Genomic DNA, 27,622 nt, shown 5'->3' on the forward strand with positions numbered 1-27,622 from the left:
CAATCAAACTTCTAAAACTTAATTGGCTTATTTGCAAGTCTTTCAATAAAGTTCATTGTATAAAGGATTTGCATAAAAGTTAAATTTTCTGTTTCTCATTGCCCGTCACTAGCTGTCTTTTATATTAGTCATGCCGTCATGTTAAATGAACTTAGACTTGTAATGTGAAAGGATTACATCACCAGTTTAGGAGTGCACCAATTGGCATGGCCAAATTTTGTTGCCTATACACCTGGCTTACCTACTTTATAGATTAGTACACAAAAACAGATCAGCTTCCACTTCCTATATACACTCTTGGCTGATCCCATATTTCCTTACAACTTGTGTACTTCTCAATTGATATGTACTTTTTACTTTCAGTCTATCCAAGCAATCAGAGCTCAAGTAATTGTTCTCTTATAATCAATCCGCTGCAGAGTTCCCCTCAGATTCACTTCACATCTGGTCATTTTATCAGATCTGAAATGAACGTCTGTCCTTGTATAATAACCCTAACAGAAGTAAGATTATAATCTGAATAATATCGAGTAACAAGCTCCATTTTCATAGTAACTGCCATACTATTAAGGTGATAGTTTCAGACTACTATGCTTAAAATAAAAGCCATATGTATGAGGCATGGATGTGCTTCTTTTCTCAGGAGATACAGGAAGACAAAGGATCTGGCAGGCTGCAGGTAAGTTTCTGTAAAATGATATTGGTAATATTGCTGCGTCCAACTGCAGATTTTTCAAAATAATAAGAAAAGAGCACTAAATAAAGCTACATGGTTTTCCATAGCTTGCAGGTTTATAAATTTGTAGATGTTGGACTGTACAGCATCTGATTCTGTAGTCTTTTTGCTTTACTCTGTTCCAATTGTGATGTGGCAGCTACAGTCTAGGCCCTAAAAAGCTACTTTTAGGTCTGTATGTATATTGTATTTGTAGTATGTTATGTATAACATTGAGACCAATTTAGAGGGCAGAATGAGAAGAAAAGAATGAAACCATAAAAAAATGTTCTTGATGGTTTGGGACTTCAGTATGTGTGGAAATTGAAATGTATTGTAATCATTGATACAAGACCCTGAATGATTTGAGTATCTAAGCTTAATGCAAAAGTATAACGAATTGCAGCTTGTGGACAGGTCCTTAATTGTAGCCACCATTAGTTCTCTGTTAGTTTTGTTTGGCTGTTTTCACTTTATTTTCACCCGGTGTTCATGTAAAAAAAAAAAAAATCACTTCCTTACCTGTATCCATAGGTACAGCATTGGTTGTCACACAGGCTGGAAAACATACCTGCCTTTGTTTATGTCCATTGCATGGTGGATTTATTAGACTGGGGTATGTATTTTTTAAGAGGAAATCAGGTATTCCCCCCTGGGAATCTTCCAGGTCCATGTGTGTCAATGGCAGTAATTTATTGCCACCAGAGAATGTCTAAGGGAATGTCAGATTTCTTGTTTTATAAATAGAGTGCTATAGTTTACACAATAAAGAGAAAACCTTATAATTTAAGGATTTGTAAGCTTCAGTCAGTATATTATATTTTTGCTTTTGGTTTGGGATATGATTTTGATTTCATTCCCCCTAACTGAAACGGATAAATAGTGGATAAAGTTATAAACTGGACTTCCAAATTGTTGAGACTTGGGCTCTGTTTATAAAACAGGGAAGCGCACATTCCTTCATGAGAATCTTTCAGGTCCATTTGTTTCAATGGCAGTAATTGGTTCCCACCGGGGAACGTCAGATTCTCTGTTTTTTAAATAGAACCCCATGTGTGTATTACCATGCCTCCTTTTCCATATCCTTTGAATTACAAATAAGAAGCCTGTGGAAAATAGGAAATAAGTCTTATAGAAGGATAGAAGGAAATAAGTCTTATAGAAGGATAGAAGGAAATAAGTCTTATAGAAGGAAGAATCAAATTTTCAACATTTTTTTTCAAATGGGGATGTTTGTGAAGTTCACTTTGTTTTTTGTGAAGTTCATGTAATATCTGATAACATCAGAAAATTCTGCATCTGCGACATGGTAAATATCTTGCAGTATTTCTTTTGACTAGATGCCCTTAGTTCATAAAAAATATATTCCTAAAGCCCTATATGCCCTCTATTTTAAATATTTGGGGTTAAAAAACAGAATTTGGAAGTAGGGGGTTTTGCAGCATTTGGGATATGTTCCCCCTAATGCAAGACCTTGAGTAAGAAAAGAGCTGAGAAAGCAGGCTTGTCACAAGTACAGGTCTATATCATGAGATCTATTACTTGTGAGGCGTGTGCCTGGGAACATGTACACTATTTGGGATGGGAAACTGTTTCCATAGAGATAATGTAATTGGCAACTTAAACGAGTCATATATTTCAAGTTTGGCATTACTAGCCTACTTTATTTTTTGGGGCCATATATATAATTCTATTGATTGCTTTCACTTTGCCCCTCAACAATCTGAAAAGACTCTGCAATAAATAATAATAAAGATCAGTGTTTCTCAACTGGGAATCCTCCAGAGATTGCTAGGGGTTCCTTGAGCAATGAGCAGTTTTGGACTCCCAGGTCAGTTTAACTGATACCATTGCTCTTTTTGGCTATCTGTATGAGTGGTATTTTTCCCAATGACCCCCACACTAATGCAAGGATGAAATTCTTCCTGATCTCCACGCTATTGTACTTTGAACTTTGAATATATTAACTAAACCTATAGTTTCTTATGACCTGGGAGTTCTTTCAAGGGTTTTCCCCATGTTAAAAATGTTGAGAAACATTATTACAAAAACATAGGTTGAAAAAAAGACCCAATAACATCAAGTATAACCACTAGGGAAGTAAACATATCCCAGTTATAAAACCATATAAGACATAGTTGGTCCAGAGGAAGGCAAATATAAACCCTGGTACAATTTTCTGCTATGGGAAAAAAATTTCCTGATTCCCTAATGCAATCGGATGTTCCCTGCATCAACAGTCTGTTATCTTTTCTTTAAAACTTTAATACCTAGTTATATTCTGTGCTTCTGGAAAATCATCCAGCTTTTTCTTAAAGCAATCTATAGTAGTTGCTGAAACTACTTCCTGAGGGAGCCAATTCAACATTTTCACAGACCTTACAGTGAAGAATCCCTTCCTTATCCGGAGCTTAAATTTCTTTTCCTCCAGACGCAAAGGCGGCCCTCTTGTCTTTTGTAATGATCTCAAAGTGAATAGTTGGGAAGAGAGTTCTCTATATGGACCATTTATATATTTATACAGGGTGATCATATCCCATCTTATACGTCTCTTCTCAAGGGAGAATAGATCCAGTTCAGCTAATCTCTCCTCATAGCTGAGCTCCATTCCTAAACACTGCTCTATGGTATAATAAATTTAGGGTTCTGGGTAAAATGTTTGTCTTAAATAAGTATGGCAGGTTTATGGTCCATCTATTAAGGTCTTCAAATAACTTTTCTTTATTGGGGGGGAGTTTTAACTTTTTTAGTTTTTGCTAGAATAGGGAAGCGTTTTTAACCCACCAAGAAATCATTTGCTGTCTGTGACTCCCACAAGGCAGTGTTCTTCATGTCGGGATCTACAATAGTGACCAGGTCTCTGCTTGAGGTAAATTCTGAGGTGCATTCTCCATAGTCAAAAAAAATGGATGGGTTGCAATTGGTCTCCTGCTTTGGTATATTTAAACTGTCCCTACTGGTATTATTACACATTATTTATATAGCTCCAACAAAATATGCAGCGCTTTACAAAGCCCATTCTCTCATGTCACTAACTGTCCCTCAAAGGAGCTCACAATCTAATGTCCCTTCCATAGTCGTATGGTAATGTCTTTATGTATGTTGCCCTTTACCTTGTTGGCTGTAGCATGACCTCAGTACTGTACCTCTATTGTCACTGTATACCTTCTATAAAAGTAAAACTTTAATAAAATTGAAGAGTAATAGGAAGTTACAACCATTGTCAAGTGTATATCGCTGTCTAAATCCATTAGGAAGATTAACTCTAATCATCCCGATTACCAATGTCACCAAGAATTAAAATGAGAAAAAAATCTATTTTTTTTAAATATTTTTTTTACTGTGTTCTACTGCAACTCAAGTATTGCAGGACACATCTACCATTCATTTTAAATGATACACTTACAGTAGTAGCATGAACATATCCTGCTGTGATGAGCTGCTTGATTGAAAAAGCATTAGGTTCACTGTCAGCTCCTAAAATCTCTCTCCTCTCTTTCGACTCCTCGTGACCAGATGTACTTTCGCACGCCAGCTGTGTCAGTCCATCACTGCTTCTTTCATTTGTTGCATAGACATGTTCATAGCTCCACATATGCTGTCTATCCATCTTAGCCTTCGTCGTCCTCTTCTTCTTTTGCCCTCAATTTTTCCAAGCGTTGTGGATTTCTCCAAAGAATCCAGACTTCTCATTATGTGACCAAAGTGTTTGACTTTTATTAGCAGTATCAACCCTTCTAGTGAATACTCTGGCCTTATTTCTTTAAGTATTGACTGGTTAGATCTTCTAGCAATCCAGGGAACTCTTAGTAGCTTTCTCCACGGCCATAGTTCAAAAGCATCAATTTTTCTATGCATTGCCCTATTTATAGTCTAAATTTCGCATCAATATGTTACTACTGGGAAGACCATAGCTTTACCTATGCTTATCTTTGTTAGTAACGTGACATCTCTATTTTGTAGTATCCTGCCCAGATTTGTCATAGCTTTCCTCCCAAGCAGCAAGCGTCTTTTAATTTCATGACTGCAGTCACCATCTGCAGAAATCTTCGATCCTAGGAAGATGAAATCTATTACCACTTCTACTTTTTCCCCATCTATTTGCAGCTGGTTCATTTGAGCAGAGGTCAGTTCATTAAGGTCACTTTATTAAAATCAATAGACTGACCTAATTCATATCATAGGGGGTTGTATTCTCTAATTTTTACTGTTTTTTTTTTCACTCTTGAAAGAAAAGTTTCTTGTTCACTCAGAACAAGAAAACTTGTTCTGCCACCTAGCTGCCAATTCTCAAAAGAGAACAACAGTCACAATACTGGTAGCTAATTCTATAGCTTTAAATGAATAAACTGACAAATCCAGGTCAAATTGATCGGAATAATATTTTAAAAAAAAAAACCAAAAAATAGTGTTTATTCAAGTTCAAATAACAAACTTACGTATAGGTCTGCATCTAAAAAGACACCCCAAGGTCCAAAAACGTCCTTTCTATTTATCTTTCTGATTAAAAAAAAGCTAAATCCTCTGTCATTTGGCTGAAGCTGTCCACAAGATCACCAGTCTAGCGGCCTGTTGTACATTGCTATAGAGAACCTGATAGAATACAAATTTGATGGGAATGTGGCCTAAAATTCAGGAAGTCTGCAACATAGCAGTATTAAATTAACATTTTTAAGTTCCACGTCAAATCTTTTAGATTAATGCAGTTTTAATCCTTGAATGGCACTAACCATAAGTAAGTTGAGTACTCTGTTAAGCTTTGTGTATTTAGTGGACAAAAAAGTTGTTTAATTAAAAAAAAACGTCGGTTTTAAAACGTCAAACAAACCAGATATACATGTATGAAATCTCTGCCTATCAAAGGATTTGGAATTATGTTCTGATATTAACACTGTTATTTCACCCAGCATAGCCCAGCTGGACAACGGAAGGGGTCTGATCTGCTGCAATTTTATAATTACCTACAGATTCTTCCTTACCCTTCTTTCAATGTAGCATGCTTAATTTGCTCCTTGGGTAGTTCCTTTTTCCCCTTCTCCCCTTCTCTAAATGCATGAGGGCAATTAACTAAATTGAAAAACTTACAGTGCTTGTATGAAAAAAAAAAAAATGACCTGGACCGACCTTGTACCTGTGACCCCGACCCTGCTTTGTCTTTACCGCTGGATACCTCGTCTGATGGCATTTCTATGCTTTGAGAGAGATATTGTTGGAAAAATGTTTAAAAAAAAAAAACTCCAAACTATTTCTTGATAATATAACCGCCTGTGTTTTGCAGCATTGTCCTATTAGGGAGCTATTAAGGAAGGAGGTGAGCAGGTATGAAGCTCCACCATACCTGATTACAACCTAGGATAAGTTGGGGATAGGGAATCTCCCTACATCCTTCCCACCTCTAAGTCTTTATTTATCTTCTAATAATGGTAAAATGTTTGCTAAATTGATAAGAGAATATCCTATAAATACACCCTTAATGAAAAAAAAAACTAAACTACCCTAAGTACAACCACAGTTAAAAAAATAATAAATAAAAACAAAAAAAAAAAAAGTTTTTAAGAAAGGTGGGCAAAACCTATTCACTCAAATTCTCTTTGGTAGCAAAATGGCCAAAATTAGGAGTTTCTGCTTTGCAAAATTTTGTAGACGTCACACCTTAACCAGTAGAGGCCAAGAAAAGCTCTGAAATTATTTGGATCGTTTCTGCATGCTTGTTACAGATTAGTGAGAAGAAGTACGTCTAGAATAAGAAATCTTAGATGGAAGCTGATGTTCTTGCACATATATTCCTAAGGAAAGATTGTTAGGGAAATGAATGGCCTCATGACAGGGTCTCTCTAAAGAACATTTGGACTGGTTTTTGTCACAAAGATTTTTGACAATAGTTTTCTTCCATCTCAGCCCCCTTAAGAATTTGGGTATGTATCCTTTACAAAAAATATATATAGAGAGAAAACGGTGATTTAATAAAAAAAAAAGCGCACACTATACAGAATGGTTGTTTTAATTAATAGAAGTCGTGCTGATATTGTTAAATGGTATCTAACATTTCAAAGTGTGTTCTTTCCTCTGCTGCATTGTTGTGTCCTGATACTTTGTTTCGGCATTCTTCTCAGCTTTTTAGGTTTTTATTGTATTTTGTTCTGAATAGGATTTAACCCAGTGTTTCTCAACAAGGGTTCCTCCAGAGGTTGCTAGTGGTTCATTGAGCAATTTTCGCCTCTCGGGTCAGTTTAACTTACACCAATGATCATTTTGGTTATCTGTAAGAGTGACATTTCTCCCAATGGCCAGCAATGTAAGAGACTTTCTTCATATTGACCACCATGCTAATATACTGTAAGCTGGTGCTATAGTCATTATAGCAGGTGCTTCAAAATCAGAAAGTTGCTTTAATAGTTCCCCCATGTTGAAAAGATCGAGAAAGGCTGATCTATCCTAATGGTGACCATTGGCTTATCAGTTGACCACAAAGTGGTAACCCAAAAATGGTAACCCAAAATTTTAACAGAATAAGGAAGTGATAGTTGCCACAGAATTTTCCAGAAAAAGCACATTTACTAGGTCCTACTCTCTAGGTTCTCAGTGCTCATGGATGGTACAACCCTTATAATGCATATAGAAAAAAAAATGTTGGCACAGTGGAGCATGGCTTATCTATAGGAATATCTGGAGCCATGTTTTCTTTCTCAAATCTTCTCAGATCAATAAAGGTTGCTGAACAGGAGAGGAGGAATAAACTTCCAATTGGGGGAGGTGGGGCAAAAAACTAATATACCAAACATACAGTTTTGGTATTTTGAAGTTTGCATGGCTTCCACCATGGCCCATTATCTTCTTTATGCTGAAGATGACACTTCTTCCCTGTAGCTGAATTTGGGTTTTTGTATCAGCTATTCTTGTTTACTATGGCCTTTGCAGCCTCCTATTCATAGAAGCAGGTATTGAAAAAACTGCATAGATTTATGGTTTCCTCTTTTATTTTAGGGTGTGCGGACCTCCATCTCTTGGACATGTTGAGTCCTACAGAGAGAAAACGTCAGGGTTATATTCACGAGCTGATTGTGACAGAAGAAAATTATGTGAATGACCTTCAGCTGGTTACAGAGGTGAGCTGGACAGTATATTGTTATTATTACACAGTATTTGTATAGCGCCAACAAATTACACAGCGCTGTACAAAGTCCATAGTCATGTCACTAGCTGTTCCTTTAAAGGTCAGTTAACCTATCCGCATGTTTTTCGAATGTGGGAGGAAACCCGCGTAAGCACATAGAGAACCTGCAATCTTCATGCAGATAGTGTCCTGGCTGAAATTATAACCAGGAACCCAGCACTGCAAAGACCAGAGTGCTAACCTCTGAGCCATGGTGCTGCCCAAACTACTGTATAAACTACACCTTAACACCAGACCCTCTTGTGTGTCTTATAATGGTGCCATTTCAACTAAAATATCAACTAAATTAGAACTCTGTGTACACGATCATGTATCTCATTAACTTCTACATATTATGAACGCTTACCATTCTTTTAACCACCATCAATTATTTTTTCCTTTCATATTCAAAAGAGGGGCAAGCACTTCTTAAAAGATCTGTAAGCTGCAGGGTATATATACCTAGTTAGAATTAGGCAAGGGCTTCCTGCAAACTTGTGCAAATTTCATGAAAAAACTAATTTTTGTCATTTTGCAAATCTTTGTTATTGTCTTTGCATGGTAAATGCTATGGTCACTGCTGCTTGTATGGGGGCCTAGTCATGTATCCACCCCAGCCTATAGTAAGTGCACCTGCTGGATCCCCCTCCAATCTTTGCTCTTAATATCTGGGTTATATATATTGAGTATATTATATTATATATTGGGTATATATATTGAGTGCACCAAAGCATTTGGTGCACTCAGATTGGATTTATATATTGTATAAGTACGTGAGTGAGCGTGTCTTGTGCAGGGAGTTCAGCTTTAATGGACACACATGATCTGTCTGTTATACATTTTAATGTAAACCTAATACAAGAGAAACCTTGGGGTTTCCATTGCTAACTTCCTTTTGAATGCTACTTTTTGGAGCAATTTTATTGTGATATTTTAGACCCACAATGATGCGGATTAGACAGGAAAGGTCAGAACCCCTTATTGGCATGCATTTTCTAAAAAGCCAGGCCTTTAGTATTTTTAGATAGCAATAAACTATTTTGCTGCCTGTCCTTGTCCCAAGGCTGGAAATGTATATTCTACACATATACACATCATCTATAATGACTCTCTCTATCTTTTAGACATTCCAGAAGCCATTGCTGGAATCAGAGCTGCTGACTGAGAAGGAAGTCGCAATGATTTTTGTCAACTGGAAGGAGCTGATCATGTGCAATATCAAACTGCTCAAGTAAGCAATGCTTAAAACTGTATTTTTCTATGATAATTATGTTTCTCTAAAAAGTATATTTTTAGCAGATTCATATTTTGACCTAGTGGGGCATGTCAAATCGTTTAAAACTATCCTATTTGGGATTACCTTTTGAGCACAGGATCATTACAAATGTTTGCTCTTCTGTATTTTTGCTTTTTTTTTTTAAAGGGCTGATGAACTCTTTTAAGAAATCCATTCCAGGTTTGCTGGATCACCCAGCTTCACTGATGAAAGTGTATCCTCTTCAGCCTTGGAGAGCTCCAATAAATCAGGGCCATAGTGTCATCCAGCCACTTCTTTAGCAGCCATCTGTTTCTTACTCTACCCCTTGTGGTCCATTGTACCATCATCATACCGTACTCAATTCAGTTGCCCACAAGTCTGCCAAGAATTTTTAGGGCAACTTCTAAGAGCAGCAGGGCAAACACTTGTTAGATGATAGAGATGCTGACCCTCCAACCAGCTGGAATTTTGCAGGCCCTTTGATAATGGAAAAAAATTTAAGTGCATGAGAAGAAGGTAACAATATAATTCCTTTGTATATCTAATTAGAGGTAAATATGAGTATATAGGTTGGTTTTATTATCACCCTTTAGATTAGATTTAAAGTCTGACTCCAATTGTCTCCAATGTATCCTGGACTGAATGACTGCCAGCATTTCATTGGGTTTGACAACTCAAAGACTTAAAGTTCTGATAAAGCTCTTTACCATGCCGGAAGCCAATAGGAGTGACAAATCTTCCCTCAGTATTACCCCATCACAGGAAGCTTCATTAGGTGGAGTTCACTGGCAGGATTACCAGGCATTTGTGAGACTACAGGGGGACTAATTGCAAACTGTATTTGTACATACACTAACAATCCATTGCTGCAGCAGATATTTGTGAGTGTGATGTCTATTGTTCTACTTTAAGGGACATTTAAATTGAATTACTTCTTTTTATACCAAGGGCCTTGAGAGTTCGCAAAAAGATGTCCGGTGAAAAGATGCCTGTAAAGATGATTGGTGACATCTTGACTGCTCAGTTACCACACATGCAGCCATACATCCGCTTCTGTAGCTGTCAGCTAAACGGTGCCGCCCTTATTCAGCAGAAAACCGACGAAGTGCCAGAGTTCAAGGAGTTTGTGAAGGTAAGACTTGTATGACTGTGTCAGGTGTCTGTCCCGATGTGACAGGTTCACTTTAGGTTGTTTGATCATTGTATCCTTCATCATTGTGAAAAGTTTCCAAAAGGATATGTCCAGCACGAGAGCTGATCTTGACAGGTTAACCAATAGCTACAATTGGCATTAGTCTTGACAGGGATAGAAACAGTCAGCGATGTTTGAAAACCCTCCAATCAGTTTTCCCTCCAGATATCAGGGGGCTTAATGGTGTGCAAAAAAAAAAAATATATTTATATATATATATATATATATATATATATATATATATATCTCAATAAAATAAATCAATAAAGGTGTACATTTTTCCATGCTTTATGCGTTTAAAGGCCCTTTGGAAAAATACCCAGTGATATACAAAATTTCTACAAGTGGAATAATACATCATGCTTTTTGTGAACAGAAGTTTGGAGACTTGGTGTCTGCCCTGTCCAGTTCTTTTGCAGCTAGTTGTAACTCTAATTCCATCTATTTAATAAAATGTATTTAAACCCAAGCACAAAAATGAAATGTATTGCAAAATGGAATCAACTCTGCTATCCTACCTGCTGAAGAAATCCTGATTCCTATATATATATATATATATATTGGAGTGTATCCCTAAAATGACCATCAAAATGTCCTGATCCTCCCATATAGATCTTTAGTTAGAATACACTGTCCTGACCTCATCTACAAAAGGATATTAAGAAGGTAGCAACAAAACTGGTGAAATCTCTGAAAGATACTGCATTTATTCTGATATGTTGTATCTTCATATATACAGTCTTGAGAAAAAGAGAAATGATCAAACCCTGGAAAATATTATTTTACTGCAAGATTAGTTAAAAAGACCAGTTCAGTGAAGTTAGTGAGTCAGTTAACAGTATGTGAATGTAAAGTTGCTTGGGACATTTACTAAACAATAATTAAACATTTATAACTTTAGAATTTATTTAGAAAAATATCAAATCTATGGCATTTTGTTTAGCTTTATTGTTATAGTGTAAATGCTCTGAATATTTTTTTGTCTCCATAGAGGTTAGCTATGGATCCTCGATGTAAAGGAATGCCTCTGTCCAGCTTCATTCTCAAACCTATGCAAAGAGTTACTAGATACCCTCTTATCATCAAAAATGTAAGTGACAAGCTTCATGATGAAACATCTTGTTATCAAATTACTGGTGTTACACATACTGGCAGCCTCAATTATAAGCATTCACCTTTGGCTTTAAGATGTTGATGGGCTTGAACAGTTACATAATGTTTTTAGATGGTTAAAGTATATATGGGAGTCACCTTACCATCTTTACTTAGATAGTGGCTGCCTCGTATCCTTGCAGTGCAGGGAAATGGATAAAATTAAGTAGTCCTTGGCAAAAAAATGTAGCTGCTGAATTCTTTATCATTCACAACTGTCTTTCAATGTTTAAAAGACAAGGTTTTCTTGGGCAAGGTCCCCTTTAATTGCACATAAATGTAATGAAAGATCTATTGTCTTCATTTATGCATGCCAAGGTAATGATTTATTTAATACATTGAAATCTTCAGATTTTAGAAAATACACCTGAAAATCACCCAGATCACAGTCATCTGAAACAAGCACTGGAAAAGGCTGAGGAGCTGTGTTCTCAGGTCAATGAAGGTGTCAGAGAAAAGGAGAACTCCGACCGACTGGAGTGGATTCAGGCGCATGTGCAATGTGAAGGCTTGTCTGAGGTTTGTCTCTAAAGGGTGCTGCTCAGCTTACACTCATTACCAGATCAATGCAGGGGTGCTCTAGAAAAGCTTAAGGAATGCTTTTGAATTGTGTTCATATATATGACCCCATTCACACATAAAAATTAGATTTCTGCTAAAATTTGTTACCTAAATAGGTCTTCTAAACCAGAAAAAGCAAAGCTTACCTTTATTTGATGTGGATACCCCTATAATTGTGCCAGTCAATGGGCACAGACATATAGACATTTTTTTAGACTGGCAGGCCACATATTATATTCTTCCTGTTGCATAGGGACATAGGTGAAAATTAAGTGTTTGTTAGTCATATCGAAGTTTAATTCAGGATTGTCCCCTGTTTGATATTGCTGTCATTCCAGAAAGGACAGAAAAAGGGAACAAACAAACAACAACATGTTAGAAAAATCTTTTTAAAAGATGTTTTTTAATACAACAGCATATAAACTCTACCATGATGTCCATAGAGCCACTAGTAAGATACCTTTTAAAAATCAGGTCTTCTAAGCTGACAATCCTGTTAAGATTGTATATACAAAACTGCACATTTTTTGGCAGGTACAACAGCACATTTAATATAAATTTATGTATATTTCATATATGTATTTAGCCATTTGTCCGAGGTTCATCTTAATAGTTCCTCTTGACGTTCAAATAACTACTGCTTAAAGTTCTTCAGATATTTTAACCATTGCTGTTCATAGCTTTACAGAAGGTAAAAAAAGTTTTAAAGAAAGAAACTTTAGCCATTTTTTCTGTAATCACCCTTTGGGGGATTGTATGCTATTACCATGATTTGTTATTATTTTTATTTATTATTCTTGTTATGATGATATTATTATTAAACAGGATTTATACAGCACCAACAAACAGAGCTGTACAATAAATAGGAGTTGCAAATGACAGACGAATACAGACAGTGACCCAGGAGGAGAGGACCCTGCCCAGAAGAGCTTACAATCCAGTAGACGGGGGAAATTAGCACACAATAGGAGGGGAGATATGTAGTGGTGGAAAGTAGTGACGGTTTCAAAAAGCAGAAGAAGACAGAGTAGACAAGTTTGAAAAAATGGGTTTTGAATGCTCTTTTAATTGAACAGGAAGTAGGAGCACGACGAATAGGACGAGGAAGACCATTCCAGAGAATTGGGGGAAGCTCTAGAAAAGTCTTGTAGCCGTGCGTGTGATGAGGTTATGAGTGAGGAAGTCAATTGTAGGTCATTGGAGGAGCGGAGAGTAGGGATGGATGAGTCTGGCTGCAGCATTCATATTAGATTGGAGAGAGTCAGGTTAGTGGAATACCAGAAAGGAGGATTCCAGATGAGAGATAAGAGCGTGTACAAGGAGTTTAGTGGTCTCTGGGGACAGGTAGGGCTGGATTGTGGAGATGTTGCTTTTGGGAGGAAATTGTCAAACTGTTCATATAAAAGATGCTTCCATTTTTAAGATTAATATAGGACATACTGTATATGTGGGGCATTTAACTTATTCTAATGTTTCTGCCTGAAGTTGGGTTTAACTACCAAAATTATACTGTATTTCCGTGTCTTAAGACAGCTTTGCTGGCATCGGCAAGGACTGCCATACAGACACACTGCTTGGCTACTTCCTTTTGTGCTGTATTGGGATGGAAGGGCTAGCAGGGGAGATTTCCGTAGCAGTTATTGGGGTCAGTCATTTAGTGATCCGGCACAGCAGAACACTAAACAATGTGTTTATCAGCTTTTCTGACATTAGAATTTCAATGGCATGATTGATCATCTCGGTCTGTGAAAATCTAGTGTCTTTATGGGACCTGGATCCTACTACACATGAAGAATACTTACCCATGTATGCTACTTAAACATTGCCAAAATATTCTTATACAGCCTCTGACATCTAAAATCTGTTCATGACCAACCCTGTGTTCTTTTCTCCCTCAGCAATTAGTATTTAATTCTGTGACGAACTGTTTGGGTCCGCGGAAATTTCTGCATAGTGGAAAACTATACAAAGCAAAGAGCAACAAGGAATTATACGGTTTTCTATTCAATGACTTCCTGCTGTTGACCCAAATTATCAAACCACTTGGATCCTCCGGCACTGATAAAGTCTTCAGCCCAAAATCCAATCTGCAGTACAAGATGTACAAGACAGTGAGTGGAAACCATATTGTGTATGGGTAAATGTTGAGTGTGTGTTACTGTTAGGAAGAAAGTGTTAGCAGATGTTAATGGCTCTGTATAGTGTTTAAATAAAATATTTTGCTACTGTATAGGTGGCTAAATAAGCACTAATGACACATTGTTTTTCAGAGCAACTGAAATAAGAGGGAGTAGAGAGGGTGGATGGGATGATTTTGCCCCAGCAATAGATGAACAGTGCAGTCCTTTCTTTTTGAATTGGGTGCAAAGAATGATAAGAATTATATGCATCATTTTATATGCTCTAATCCAAAGTCTTTCCAAAAGACCAGTCTACAGTCTTAGTAGTGCAAGAATTAAAATACATGTATATGTCTTCTTTCTGTAGCCTATATTCCTGAATGAAGTGCTGGTGAAATTGCCCACAGACCCATCGGGAGATGAGCCCATATTCCACATCTCTCACATTGACCGGGTATACACGCTGCGGGCTGAGAGCATCAATGAGAGGTGAGAATTCTTCAATAAAGTCATCTAGCTGCACTTTAAATCTCCTGAACTCTACATCCACTTTTATATAAGTGCCTGCTTGTATGATCACATGCTTTGTAGAGCATTTGGGGAACCCTAAATCTCATATACCTCCAATAAAGAAATAAAAAATCACAGGTAGTATTTGCACGTGGGCATTTTTTAGGCCAATTTAGTGTAGCTGATTAGAATGCATTAAAAGTAGGCATTCGGCTGACCTATAAATGCTATAGCTATGAAAATATTTTGCACAGGTGGATCTTGGAATGATTTTAGTACCTTAGTAGCAACATGTTAACTACTTTAATAAAAAAGCTGGTTGTTATTATTCTCTCCAGTTCTCTTTCATTTGTGTCCAAACGTAGAACTAGTTCAGGGGATAGGCAAACATCAGGTACATAAAAATGTCAAAACAAAACACTTGCCTGCTATTCCTGTTACAATGATAGCAGTAAAATTTTGGATTCCCCATAACTTTCAAAGGACAAAAGGGAAGGGGAATCTTCTTCAGGAAAACAAAAGCTGGACAAAGATTTCAATTTATATATAATTTCTATATGACACATATAGGCACACTTTTTAAAAGAGTAAAAGGGACATGCAATCTTATTGCACTGTTATGTATCATATTTGATAGATAGATAGATAGATAGATAGATAGATAGATAGATAGATAGATAGATAGATAGATAGATAGATAGATAGATATTGTGTAATATATATCTTTGATGATATTTTTTTCTCTGCAGGACTGCTTGGGTGCAAAAGATCAAAGCTGCCTCAGAATTGTACATAGAGACAGAGAAAAAGAAGAGGGAGAAGGCTTATCTAGGTAAGCCTATCACAGCTGTCTGATAAAGAAAACACAACCTGCAAATAAATTAACATCCTGAAGTCAAACCCCATACATAGGAATTGTGCTCATACACTATGAAAGATTTGTAAAACAATGCCTGTGTTCTTGTGCTATGTGATTACAAAATAGGAAGCAAGGTAGCCATGTTCTTTTGAATCTGCAACATTATTGTCGTGCCTTCCTTTGGCTTTATAGTGAGCCTATAATCCTCACCACTCCGAGTTGTCTCCTCAGACTTCTGTATGCAGAACAGACACCCACTGCTGTTATCCCTTTCATTGATATCGTAGTAACAGATACAACATAAGCACCACAGCGACATGTAAACCAATTATTGGCCATCGGTGCAGAGTATGTCAATGGTCTTTAGCAATTTTATTAACCATGTCTAACAGTATTGTCTTTATGTTTTAAAGTTTTTCTCCTGGCAAACCACTAAATGAATTTTTAAAGTGCTGTACAAGAAATAGAAGATATATGATAACCTTGCATATATTGAAGTATAAACTATGACGCAAAAGAAAAATAGGACCCTGCCCAATAGAGTTTACAATCTAAGAGATGAGGGCGTATTAGTTGATACATAATTTACTAATTATTGCTGCACGTATGTGTAAAGTTTTTATCATGCCTTATATCCCTTTTCCTTGTAGTTCGTTCTCAGAGAGCCACAGGAATCGGTCGGCTGATGGTGAATATTGTAGAAGGTATTGAATTAAAACCATGCAGGTCACACGGTGAGTACCTTGAGGGTGGAAATGGCTTGATACGTTTTGGCTTTGATCAGATGATATAGAGAATTATACTTCCTGTGGAACAAGGGTGCAGCTAGTGCATCCTTCTCGCAGCTGTGAGCACTCCTGTGCACACCCCCAGTGTGAAAGCCAGCATCAATGAGCTTTTATTCACCCTATGCGAGTTTTGCATTCCCAAAGCAGTCTATGGAATAAATGCAAAGTGGACTTGAAGCAAGTCAACTACAGGTAAAATGCATTTTAAATTATTTAATGCATCTCAAACTGAAGCCATTTACACAAGTCTAAAGCTGTCTGAGGCTAATTCTTTGACCAGTGTTAAAACTGTTTATGCATAGTATACAGTCTGGCTTTAATAATAATTTTTGAAGATACTACAAAGCTATATAGAATTTTTTGTACAAAATAGTTTTAATTTCAGAGCTGATCTGGATGCCCTTGCCTACTGAGCATCAACTTTGCAAACAAGGTTTGTTTATTTATAACCTGAAACTAATATTCTATCATCAAGTCCAGGGAGTGCACAGCTATGGGATCAGTAATAACAGATAGCAATACAAGAGCAGGGGAAAGGATTTCCTGCATAAAAAGAATTAAAGACTCTAAAGAGATTCAACCTGTCCCTATACAAAACATTAGTAAAACACCATCTTTAATATGCAGCTCGGTTTTTGGGTAGTCATTAAAATAATGTAAACACCACAATGGTTTTATAGCAGTAAGTGAAGTCTAACATACTTATATCACATATGGGCTTTAATATTTCATATTTTAGTTCATATATTTTAGTTCTAGGTTCACTTTCAGCTTCTCTTGGGGATTTGGGTGTTCTAGTTTCTCCTATTAAAGTAGAGAGTGGATCTTTCTAATGACCACAGCAATTGTGCAGACCTAGAGTTTAAAGTCATAGTGTTGCATGTTGGCCATTTTAACTTAACATAAAACCCTAAACATTTCTATCTTATTAGCACTCCTTTGCTTTGTTCATATATTATCAAATCTGTATTGTTTCAATAAGTGCAAACATATTTGCTGATCCTGTTGGAAATTCAAAGCATGCAAAGTTTATGTGTTATCTCAAGGAGTCTAAATAGCCGTCCTAGTTGGTTTACCGTGTGGCTAAAAAACAATAAGTCCTTAGGTAGGGGAGAGTAGAATATGGGCTTAAATAGCTTGGCGGACAACACTCCGTCCACAAAAATTCTGTATGATTTTTTACCACAACAGGACATACAAGGAGGGAAAGAGTTTTTTGATCCCCTGCTGATTTTGTTTGTTTGACCAGTCTATAATTGTAATGATAGGTTTATTGTAGGTGTGAGAGACAGAATAACAACAAAAGAACCCTCAAATACCCAGTGCTCAAAAGTCGGAGCTTGATGCACATTGTAATGAGTGAAATACATTTTTGATCCCTTCGCAAAAGATGACTTAGTACTTGGTGGCAAACCCGTTGTTGGCAATCATAGAGGTCAGAGGTTTCTTGTAGTTGGCCACCAGGTTTGCACACATCTCAGGAGGGATCTTTGCAGATCCTCTCCAAGTCAGTAAAGTTTTGAGGCTGATGTTTGGCAACTCCAGCCTTCAGCTCCCTCCACAGATTTTCTATGGGATTAAGGTCTGGAGACTGGCTATGCCACTCCAGGAACTTCATGTGCTTCTTCTTGAGCCATTCCTTTGTTGCCTTGGCCGTGTGTTTTGGGTCATTGTCATGCTGGAATACCCATCCACCACCCATTTTCAATGCCCTGGCTGAGGGAAGGCGGTGCTCACCCAAGATTTGATGGGCCCCGTCCATTGTCCCTTCGATGCGGTGAAGGTGTCCTGTCCCCCTAGCAGAAAAACACCCCCAAAGCATAATGTATCCACCTCCATGTTCAGCAGTGGGGATGGTGTTTTTGGGGTCATAGACAGCATTCCTCCTCCTCCAAACACGGCGAGTTGAGTTGATGCCAAAGAGCTCAATTTTGGTCTCATCTGACCACAACACTTTCACCCAGTTCTCCTCTGGATCATTCAGATGTTCATAGGCAAACTGCAGATGGGCCTGTACATGTGCTATCTTGAGCAGGGGGACCTTGTGGGCTCTGCAAGATTTAAGGCCTTCACGGCGCAGTGTGTTACCCATTGTTTTCTTGGTGACTATGGTCCCAGCTGCCCTAAGAACATTGACAAGTTCCCCCCGTGTAGTTCTGAGCTGCTTCGTCCCTGTTCTCATGATCATTGCAACTCCACGAGGGGAGATCTTGCATGGAGCCCCAGACCGAGGGAGATTGACAGTTATTTTGTGTTTCTTCCATTTGTGAATTGTCGCGCCAACTGTTGTCACCTTCTCACCAAGCTGCTTGGCGATAGTCTTGTAGCCCAGTCCAGCCTTGTGTAGGTCTACAATCTTGTCCCTGACATCTTTAGACAGATCTTTGGTCCTGGCCATGGTGGCTAGTTTGGAATCTGATTGATTGCTTCTGTGGACAGGTGTGTTATACAGGTACAGTAACAAGCTTGGATTAGGAGCTCTCCCTTACAGAGGCTGCTCCTAATCTCAGCTCATTACCTGCATACAGGGAAGACACCTGGGAGCCTGAAATCTTGCTGGAGGATAGGGGATCAAATACTTATTTCACTCATTACAATGCATATCAAGCTCTGACTTATGAGCACTGGGTTTTTGAAGGTTCTTTTGTTGTTGTTCTGTCCCTCACACCTACAATAAACCTAATATTACAAATATAGACTGGTCAGAGGGCAAATGTACAAAATCAGAAGGTGATCAAATACTTCTTTCCCTCACTGTAAGAGCTTTATACTTTTATAAAGGGATATAATATGGAATATGTGCTTGTATTGCAGAGATGTGCAGCATATTTCTTTATGTTTTGTCCTGACATTTACTTTAACCCCAATCTGACACACTGTTTGTCAGACAAACCCCATAAGAACATTAACAAGTTTACAGCGGACTATGAGGTAAATCTTATGCCAATGTGTATTGTTTCTTCCAGGTAAAAGCAATCCATACTGTGAGATCACAATGGGCTCCCAGTGCCACATCACCAAGACCATCCAAGACACTCTGAACCCCAAGTGGAATTCCAACTGCCAATTCTTTATAAAGGATCTGGAGCAGGATGTTCTTTGTATCACAGTTTTTGAAAGGGATCAATTTTCTCCGGACGGTCAGTACCGACAGTGACTGTATCTATATTGTGTGTAAGGATATGTTACTGTACTGTACTCAGATATACACCTAAATACAAGTGTATATTCTGGGCTTGCTTATAGGGTTTAAATATCCAGAAAAGGAAAACACAGCCAGATGCAAAATTGAAGCAACTTCTTTGTTTTCACATTAGAATACCTTATGTGTTGACAGTACTCCATGTATGAGTACCTGCGGTCTAAGTTCATGAGTACCGTTGCCACAAAAGTGAAATCCATTGTAAAGACAGCGATGTGAAGCTCCTTCAGCTTTACAAAGGCTGCTCCTGTTCTAGATCTCTGAACCCTACGAGCAGCCAGCACAGGGTATACACTTGTACTTAGGTGTATATCTGAGTACAATAGATTCAGATATGATGATGAATCATGGTACTCAGTGTGCAAGCAAGCAGTATGCAAGACAACAAAATAAGGAAAATAAAACCAGTCTGGACATAGCTCACACTTCCTGCTTAGCTCTAGCCAACTTTGCTCCCCAAAATACAGTTTATTTCAGGGCTGCCATCAAGAAATAAAATGAAATTCACCCTAATTGATAGATAGATAGATTACACCTATCTTATAGAAAAGAATGCAATCTAAAAGAATAAAAAAGCATAAAGTATAAACATATTTGTAAACCATAGAGAAAGAAAAGAAGAATGATTCTCCTATGTAAGTTGTGTGAGTAACCAAGCCTATATAGTGATAAAGAAAAAAAAAATCGCATAAACCCAAATCTGGTCTGTCTAAAAGAAGGGTTAACAACATTGAATATGATATCATTCAAAAAGCTTCAAGTAGCAATTTTATTACATCTCATTTACAGATGAGTGTCAGGTCCATAGACAACTATGAGTTTGTATTGATATATTAATTCAAAATAGTCTTAGAATCCCAACGGGTTTTGAAGTACTTGCTTTTCAGGGGACATAGGAAGTTAAAAATCAAGTCACTCAATAGTTGGCCAAAATGCATATATAGATGCCTGACCAATAGATGCCTTTGATAGTGACCAATGTTAATTGGTCACTATCAAAGGTCCCTTTTTCGTAGAGCAGTCATTTTAAAGGAAGCATTGGGTCCCACTCATTTAGTCTAAGGGGAACATTTTAAGACCAAGTCACTGATTGAAGTTGGGTTCAGAGGGAAAAAACAAAATGTTTGGTGTATAGGAAGTTGTGACTCCACAAAGGACTGGTCTATCAATAGGTTCTAACCTGATGAGTCTTGGGTCAAGAATGGTGTCTGTAGACCAGATGTGAGTTTATCCATTTTTTTTTCCTTAAAGTATAAACGTGGTTTAATAGGACCATGTACATTTAACCATCCACAAATTAACAGGTGCACATATTAGTCCCCCATCCCCACCACTTCCTTTACTTACATATTGTTCTCTACCATTGGGCTCCACTCAACAAACACCCAGTATGTCCAGGTATGAGAGAGCATGGGACTCTCCTTCCTTGCCTTCAGAACTTGGTGCATAGTACCTATTATTATTATTATTATTATTATTAAACAGGATTTATATAGCGCCAACATATCACGCAGTGCTGTACATTAAATAGAGATTGCAAATGACAGACTAATACAGACAGTGATACAGGAGGAGAGGACCCTGCCCGGAAGAGCTTACAATCTAGTACCTAGGCAGCCATTCCTCGTTGTAGGGGAAAGAGCCTTAACCCATTCAATCCCTGACCCTTTTTTTTTGGTGGAGGAGCCAAACGAAAGCTAAATATACACGGCAACCCGATTTACGTTGAATTGGCAGAATGTAGGGTTGCTATGTGGATTTTCCTTGATACTCTATAGGGCTTCCTTGGATCATTTATGGGTAAATCTATTTTTATTTGCATTTCAAAAGCTAAATTCCAATAGTACAGTCATAAGAAAGAACAATATGAAAATAGAGAAAATGTACATCCAATAAAACCAAAGAAAGAAACACATATGATATAAAGCAATGATTATACAGGGGGGTTGGGGATACTAGGGGTGGGAATACCTGGGATTCACCATCTAAAACAGAACCATAGATCCTTAGATCGTTTATGAAATAGAAACCAAAAACTGAAACTTGACTATCGAAATACAAACTTGCAAATTACGTAGGAGATTCCTATATATATATTTTTATGTTTATTACCCAATAGGAATTCAGGACAAATTCATGACCAATGTCCTTCTACCACCTATCTCCTAGATTTCCTTGGACGGACAGAAATACGAGTAGCGGACATTAAGAAAGATCAAGGCTCGAAGGGTCCAGTTACTAAGTGTCTGCTGCTGCATGAGGTCCCAACAGGGGAAATTGTCGTCCGGTTGGACCTGCAGTTGTTTGATGAGCCGTAAGAAGACTTGTACAAGTCGCGTCCTCCTTCCATCCTGTCTGCAGGGCCCTTCACGATGGTACATTGCCAAACCCGGATCAAACATCGCCGCTTTGCCGTCACAGATTTTTAATTGGGATTGCCATTTTCTAAGAAAATGTCTGTGTTTTATATGTGGGACTCCATTTTAGATTTTAGCCAGTTGTATTTTTTTGGGTACAGATGACCTTCGCTGTGATAAGAACATTTAAACTGTGTTCTGAACTCCCCTCCTGTCACTAACTGTAGATGAAGCAGGCGGTATGTTTGAGAGTTTGGAAGGGAATGCTGCAGATTTCAGGTCCAGCTACCCATGATTCCCTGCTGTTAGAGCATGACACGCCTTGTCATGCTGACACTTGTTGTTCTACACCCACTCCAGAATCGTGTAGAATTTTGACTAAATTATCAAGAGACCAAGCCATGCAACATTCATTCACATTGCTAATTTATTATTGTCCTAAACACTCCATAATATCTGAAGTTACATTCTATTTAATTTATTATTCTGATGGCGAGACATAAATAGTTTTATGCTACAAGAGTGTTTAAAAAAAATCAGCCCGATAGAAATGAAACAAGCTACAAATATACTGCATTAATGTGCATCTATGCCAGATTTCACAGGACCCTACATATTCTCTTATTCTTCCCCACCAATCGGCATTCAAAAAGTTTGAAATGGATTGGTGGTTGTAGTGAAAAAAGTTCATAATTTATGAAGCACACATTCCATAAAGCCCTGGGGTGTTTCACTTTATTTGAAAGCTTCCTAAAAGGGACATATTTGCTTACTTAGGTTCAAATATTTTTATGTATGTTTTTAATCAACTTTGACACTTGAAAATCTAAAATAGGCGGTCTGGTAATGACATATACCCATCATGCAGTAAGTGAGTCTTTATTGAGTATCTATGGCCTCTTGCAGAAGGTCCAGAGGTGTCAGGTGCCTGGTTCCCCCACCATGGTTCTGGTTTCTATGTCCCCAATAGGACTGACAGAACCATAGAAGGTTATGGGTGACATAGGCATCTGACACTGCAAGTCTGTGCTGATCATGATGGAGGACTTGCTGCCTGCTGGAGATGTTCTATTGCAGACTGCATTGTAGAATTCTTTCATTGAAGTGTAGGGGTTGCTTTAAATGTCCCCTATAGATATGCTTTTTTTTTTATACGGTACAATTTTGGTACGAAGAATGGTGGCACAATGGCATTTTTCTTCTTCTAGCATTTTCATGTCAAAACTTTTTGCACAAGTAAATTATTTAGATCATGAGGATCAGAGCAATCCCCACACTGCTCATGATGATTTTGTACACTGGTAGGACATTTCAGGAATCATGTATAATGGGAGGAATGTTGTCTAGCACATGTACATGCGCCAGGTCCGGAATTCGTGCATGCACAGGGAACCGTGTGTCACTCAAAGCGGAAGAGACTCCCCCCCCAGAGTGACGTCATGATGCCAGAACCCGCCCATCGCAGGCTCGGACCTGCTGGCTAAACACCTTGGGGGACAATAGCACAGGGCTGTGGACACAACAAAAGTTGTGTCCATACAGGGGACATAATCAGCGGGGGAACCCAGCAGCCAGAGCCGCAGACCACTGGTTGGCAACCGCTGATCTAGCAGACCTCTCTCTCTCTCTGAAAAAGGTTCCCTGGGTATCATGCCAAGGTAATAGAGCAGAGGAAATTCTTACACTTCCTTAACCTTTGCTTTCTCCATACTTGTCATGGGCCTGTGATTCAGAATCAAGACCAGGTAACTAGTAAAATCCCCAATTTTTCTTTTGGGGACTGATGTAAATTTGCGCTACCTTCATACATAGTTCTGCATAGTGTTGGTGGCTTGTTTTGTTATGACGGGTAAAGAGCCAACTGTGACCAGCTCTGCGCCACCATATAGACAGTAAGGGCAAGAAGAACTTATTTTTATTATTTTTCTATAGCAATTTGAAATCACTGCATAGGGAGAAGGGGAGAATATATGTGATTATATTTATCTATAGATATACATACATCTGTCAGCCAAAATAGTAAAACCACAGACTAAAGAAATAGACACTTGTTAGGGAAGGGATGTATAATAAGGGAGTGAATAGGAAGTTCTTGAAGGTTGGAAGCAGGAAAATTTGGAACGAGTATGGATCTTCGTAATCTTAGGGATCAGATGTTCCTGATATGCAGTGGTTAGTACCTTCCAAAGTGTTACATGGAAGGACATCAGGACACAGGCTGGTCATGGGGGCTGGACGGTCTGGTCTGATGCCACAGAAGAACTACTATAGAGCAAATTGCTGAACAATGAATTGCTGGGTTGTGACAATGTTGTCACGTCTCTCAGTGCAGCTCTGTTTGCTACATAACTGCAGATGGGTCAGAGTGCCCTTGTTGACCCCTCTACACCCTGGCCAGGTGCATTGTTTACCCGGGCAGTAGAATGTGCTGAATCTGCTGCTAATGTCCTTAGGGGCTTGTGGAGTCCATGTCTTGATGGGTCAGAGCTGGTTTTGTTGAGGAAAGGGAACCTACACAATATTAGGTAGGTGGTTTTGGTGTTTTGGCTAATCAATGTGCGTATAAATTATGGTTTGGGGTCAGTGTGGCAGAACACTAAGCAAAGTACCCCAATGCAGCCAATGATATATTAAGTATATCCCAATGCAGCCATTCTGAAATCACATTGGACCCCAGTATGCTGAATTTTGCTTGTTATAGGTGACATTTCCACTTTGTGCTGCTTTGCTAAACAAATTTGAGTTAAATTTGATTTTTATAATTCTGTAAGCCAACTCGATTTGCTATTTTATTCAATATTTGGCTGTTCGTTTTCCTTTCATTGATATTTATTATATTCATTCTGCCTATATGGCTATTGATCTATTTAAAGTGTACCTGTCATCAGCACAATAACAAGTCTGCCATTTTTTTTTTCTGATCCTGTTTAGTCCTTTGGGAACACTGTCAGGTCCAGGTAATACCATGGAACATAAAATGTGCCTGAAGGGGACATTCCTGGGTGTGAATAAATAATAGCAGCTGATTCAGATAAAGGTCAGGGCTCTGTGGCAGAGAACTATGGAAGCGCCATGCCGCCTGCTCTTGTTCCAGGACATTGGCGGCGCTTACCAGTGAGACTACTGAATACTGCCGTAGAGTATGATGTTTAATTTATTGACATTATATAAGGTACGTGTGTTTTAATATGGTACGTATGCCACTATGGCAATTCCTACAAATGCTTTTTAGCCTCTAGGCAATATCATATATATTTTTTTTTTAAATTATAGTCCAGAATGGACGCACACCGTTGCACAAATTAACATTTCCACTAGAGCCGGGGACCTTCTTCTCTCTCGCTGTGGTCAAGCTTTCAGCCGCAGAGGATGCTGGGAGTTTACCTTCGGCATAGGGAAAGGTCTGGTTACTGGTCTGTGATATAATATGTGAGGGGGAGGGATAGAAGTACAGACCACTGTAATATAATTGTATTTTGGAACATTGTAGGGGTTTCAAAGTTATCAGCGTTTACATTTCATACTTAAATATTTTAGCATTTATTTATTAGGGACAGTGTTGAAATTTGCACTCACCATTTTTGTTGTTTTTTTTGTTATTCTGAGGAAATTTTTTGGTTACCTTGAAGGGAATCTATTCCGAAAGCATGTGTTTGTTTGCCACATGAAGGCTTTTACCTTTAAAGTATTTTGTTTCTATGTCAACGTTGCTGTCCTGCTTTCTTGGATAATTTTTACTGATGTGAAAATATTAAGTAGGCCACTGACGGCCGATTTGTTCAGGTTAGTTTGTATCAGGATTATGTAAAAAATCCAACTTCATTCCAAAATATTATTTCTGTCTTGAGTGACCGCTGGCAAGTTAATTCACACGCTGGACTATATACAATATCTCTGAGATGTGTGTGGAGAGATATACCCACCAGAAGTCCAATATGTCTAGGTGCCACCACCTCCATATATTGAAGAAGCGATGAACAACATAAGAGAACATATCCTCATTTATGGTTGATTGGGGAATGTCTGGATTTCTCCACTATCACTACCCAACAGCATTATTATTATTACCACGGTTCCATGGAACTATGGGTTGCTAGGGGGTTCCTTGAGCAATTTGTTCCCCTCGGGTCAGTTTAGGTGACAACAATTATATTTTTGGCTGTCAGGGTGACATTCTTCCCAATAGCCAGCAATGTAAGAGTTATTTTTCCTACTGACCAACACACTAATGTACTGTGAGCTGTGGATATAATAATTTTAGCAGGGGGTTCCCTGAAGATCTGAAAAGTATTGCAAGGGTTCCCCATGTTAAAAAGTTTGAGAAAAGGCTGAATTTTGCTGAGAGCAGGACCTAGAAATTTACTACCAAACACCAGCAGACATCTCCTGTCCTGGAAGGTGTGAGCAGAAGCTGAATGGTTGGAATTGTACTGACCGAACACCCTTTCTTAGAGAAATGTAAGACGAGATGGCTGCAGGGCCTTCCCTCCTCTCTTTATAGACATAAATATGCATGTTCAGCCAATGTGGACCCAATAGACTTTTGTTATAGAGCCCAAATTACTTGGTGAGTTCAGATTTGACACAACCTCTTCATTAAGGAAGCCCCTGGAATCTATTAGGACCAGAACTAGAACCCAGATCTGAGTGGGTTATTAGGTGTGTTGTTGTAAAGAATCGTTCTGACAATTTCAGTGTATTGTCTGGTTAGCTGAACTGCAACTTGTAGACTTTTTGTCTGTCCAGCCAACATATCAAGACATCTTATCGCCTATTCTGTGGTGTATGAATTTCATGTTGCTTTGGTGGGGAATAAAGTTTATTAAATCTATTAGTGAAGTATTATACTGTGTCTGTGGTTTTTTTTATTCGTCCATGTCTGTGCCAAAAACTTAGCCAAAGTCGTGGGCCAAACCTGAAATGGCACCGCTACTACAATACACTGTGTCTATAAAACAGCCCAATGTGGGGCTTTATGTTATGAGTGGCTGGAACTCTCTCTTCACTGAAATAGCACGGCTACAACAATTCCCTGTATCTATGTGCAGTGCAATGCTGGGCCACACATAGGCAGACAGCCCGTTGGTCTATAGACGTGAGTAATGCCGGGAATTGCAGTAGAAGGCGCTATTTCAATGCAGCGGGGGGCCAGCAACAATTCATATTTAGGATTCCTTTGGGGGCCAAAAAAAGGCCGTTGCGGGACAGAGTTTGACACCCCTGGCCTAGGCGATCGAGAATGATTGGGAGCGCAAAGCCGTCTACGTCACGCATCCCTGGAGGCTCTTGGGTGCTCCTGCACATCCTCGGGCATAAGCAGAAGGAACCTTTTCGTGCAAAGAAAAAAAATTTGCCAATCTCACACATGCGGTGTATTTTTTTGGGGGGGCTGTTAATTTTAGTTTCTCTTTAAACCCTATTGAAAATCTGTGGAATGACTTGAAGATTGCAGACTACAGTCACCACACAATCTGAATGAGCTTGAGCAGTTCTCTAAAGAGGGGTCAAATATTGAAAATGGCGGTTCTACAAGTGTACGGAGACAAAGGATCCCTCACAGGGATTCATTTTTATTTACTGAATAATTGTAATTTTTGCTTTCACTTTGACATTATAATTATTTTTCTTATACATATATTATTTATAATTATTATATTTATATAATTGGTAGATAGATCCAGAAACATTTTAAGTGTGTCCTAAATTCCTGCTGCAAAGCAACAAAATGTGAATATTTTTGAATTTAGTTCAACCC

At 38.3% G+C, this 27,622-nt stretch overlaps 1 protein-coding gene across 1 annotated transcript in view; it reads left to right on the plus strand.

Moving 5' to 3' along the window:
• Positions 1-26,712, plus strand: part of ITSN1 (intersectin 1) — an 89,261-nt gene extending 62,549 nt beyond the window's left edge. Inside the window, exons 24-34 of the mRNA XM_072419929.1 lie at positions 7,700-7,821; positions 8,993-9,099; positions 10,075-10,258; positions 11,310-11,408; positions 11,822-11,989; positions 13,930-14,142; positions 14,519-14,640; positions 15,411-15,493; positions 16,171-16,254; positions 19,275-19,448; positions 21,680-26,712. Of these exons, the coding sequence (XP_072276030.1) occupies positions 7,700-7,821; positions 8,993-9,099; positions 10,075-10,258; positions 11,310-11,408; positions 11,822-11,989; positions 13,930-14,142; positions 14,519-14,640; positions 15,411-15,493; positions 16,171-16,254; positions 19,275-19,448; positions 21,680-21,828 (1,505 nt within the window). The 3' untranslated portion in view covers positions 21,829-26,712. The remainder of the gene's footprint in view (positions 1-7,699; positions 7,822-8,992; positions 9,100-10,074; positions 10,259-11,309; positions 11,409-11,821; positions 11,990-13,929; positions 14,143-14,518; positions 14,641-15,410; positions 15,494-16,170; positions 16,255-19,274; positions 19,449-21,679) is intronic.
• Positions 26,713-27,622: the final 910 nt, after the last annotated feature.

This window comes from Pyxicephalus adspersus, chromosome 1 (genome assembly GCF_032062135.1).
Source record: "Pyxicephalus adspersus chromosome 1, UCB_Pads_2.0, whole genome shotgun sequence".
Classification (NCBI taxonomy): domain Eukaryota; kingdom Metazoa; phylum Chordata; class Amphibia; order Anura; family Pyxicephalidae; genus Pyxicephalus; species Pyxicephalus adspersus.